Source organism: Sphaeroforma arctica (assembly GCF_001186125.1).
Source record: "Sphaeroforma arctica JP610 unplaced genomic scaffold supercont1.10703, whole genome shotgun sequence".
NCBI lineage: Eukaryota > Ichthyosporea > Ichthyophonida > Sphaeroforma > Sphaeroforma arctica.
In genome coordinates, this window is record NW_014029855.1 from 1 (window position 1) to 907 (window position 907).

Consider the following 907-nt stretch of genomic DNA (forward strand, 5'->3'; position numbering starts at 1 on the left):
TGTGTGTGTGTGTGTGTGTGTGTGTGTGTGCGAGAGAGAGAGAGAGAGTATGTATGTACGTATGTATGTATGTATGTATGTATATATATATGTATACATGCGTTTCGAGTTCGTTTTTGGCGCCTGTCACCGTCCATCACTGTGCGCCTCACACAAGTGGCACACTGTACGTTTTAAACCGCGTAGGTATGCAGACGTACGGATAGAACTACAAAGGACCCGATATGTATTTTCAAACGTATTACGTATATTGGGTCGGGTTCTTCTCAAGGCAGCAGTATGTCCGTGCTTCCATCTAGGCCCTAGACTAGACCCCTTACAGGCGCCTTATTTGCCCACAGATATGATTGAGGCGCAGACCGAGGCCATGGTGAATATGGGCGTGTCTGAAAGCGCCACCAAGGAGCGGTCACTGCAACAGAGCGAATCGCTGCTGAGTGATATGAAGAGTTTTAAGGCGGCCAATCCCGCGTGTGAGCTGGGAGACTTCGTGCGATGGCACTCGCCCCGAGACTGGATTGAGGAGGAAGTCGCAGAGGACGGTAGGGGGTTGTATCGTAGGTAGTTGTAATGTAGGCAGTTGTGTGGATAGACTCTGGTATGATATTCTTATGAGTGCGCATGTGTGGCAGATGTGGATATTGTTCTGTGCATGTGTTTGTTTGTGTGCAGGATGACTGGCGTGCTTTGAGGTTGGATACCGAGAGCGTAAGTACGTCATATAATGGTCGAAGGCGATGCATACAACACGGCGTCAAACAGGTCGTCTACTTATAATTTTACGTCTTACTTTATATATATATATATATATATATATAAAGTAGGACATATATATATATATATATATATATATATATATATATATATATATATATATATATATATATATAGTATATATATATATATA

General features: G+C 42.8%; 1 protein-coding gene across 1 annotated transcript; it reads left to right on the forward strand.

Moving 5' to 3' along the window:
• Positions 1-343: 343 nt before the first annotated feature.
• On the forward strand, positions 344-542 carry SARC_17426 (hypothetical protein; the record flags this gene model as incomplete). The annotated part of the gene is made up of 1 exon (XM_014288479.1): positions 344-542. A coding segment is annotated over one exon (199 nt), but the record flags the coding sequence as incomplete, so codon positions are not given.
• Between the last annotated feature and the right edge of the window lie 365 nt (positions 543-907).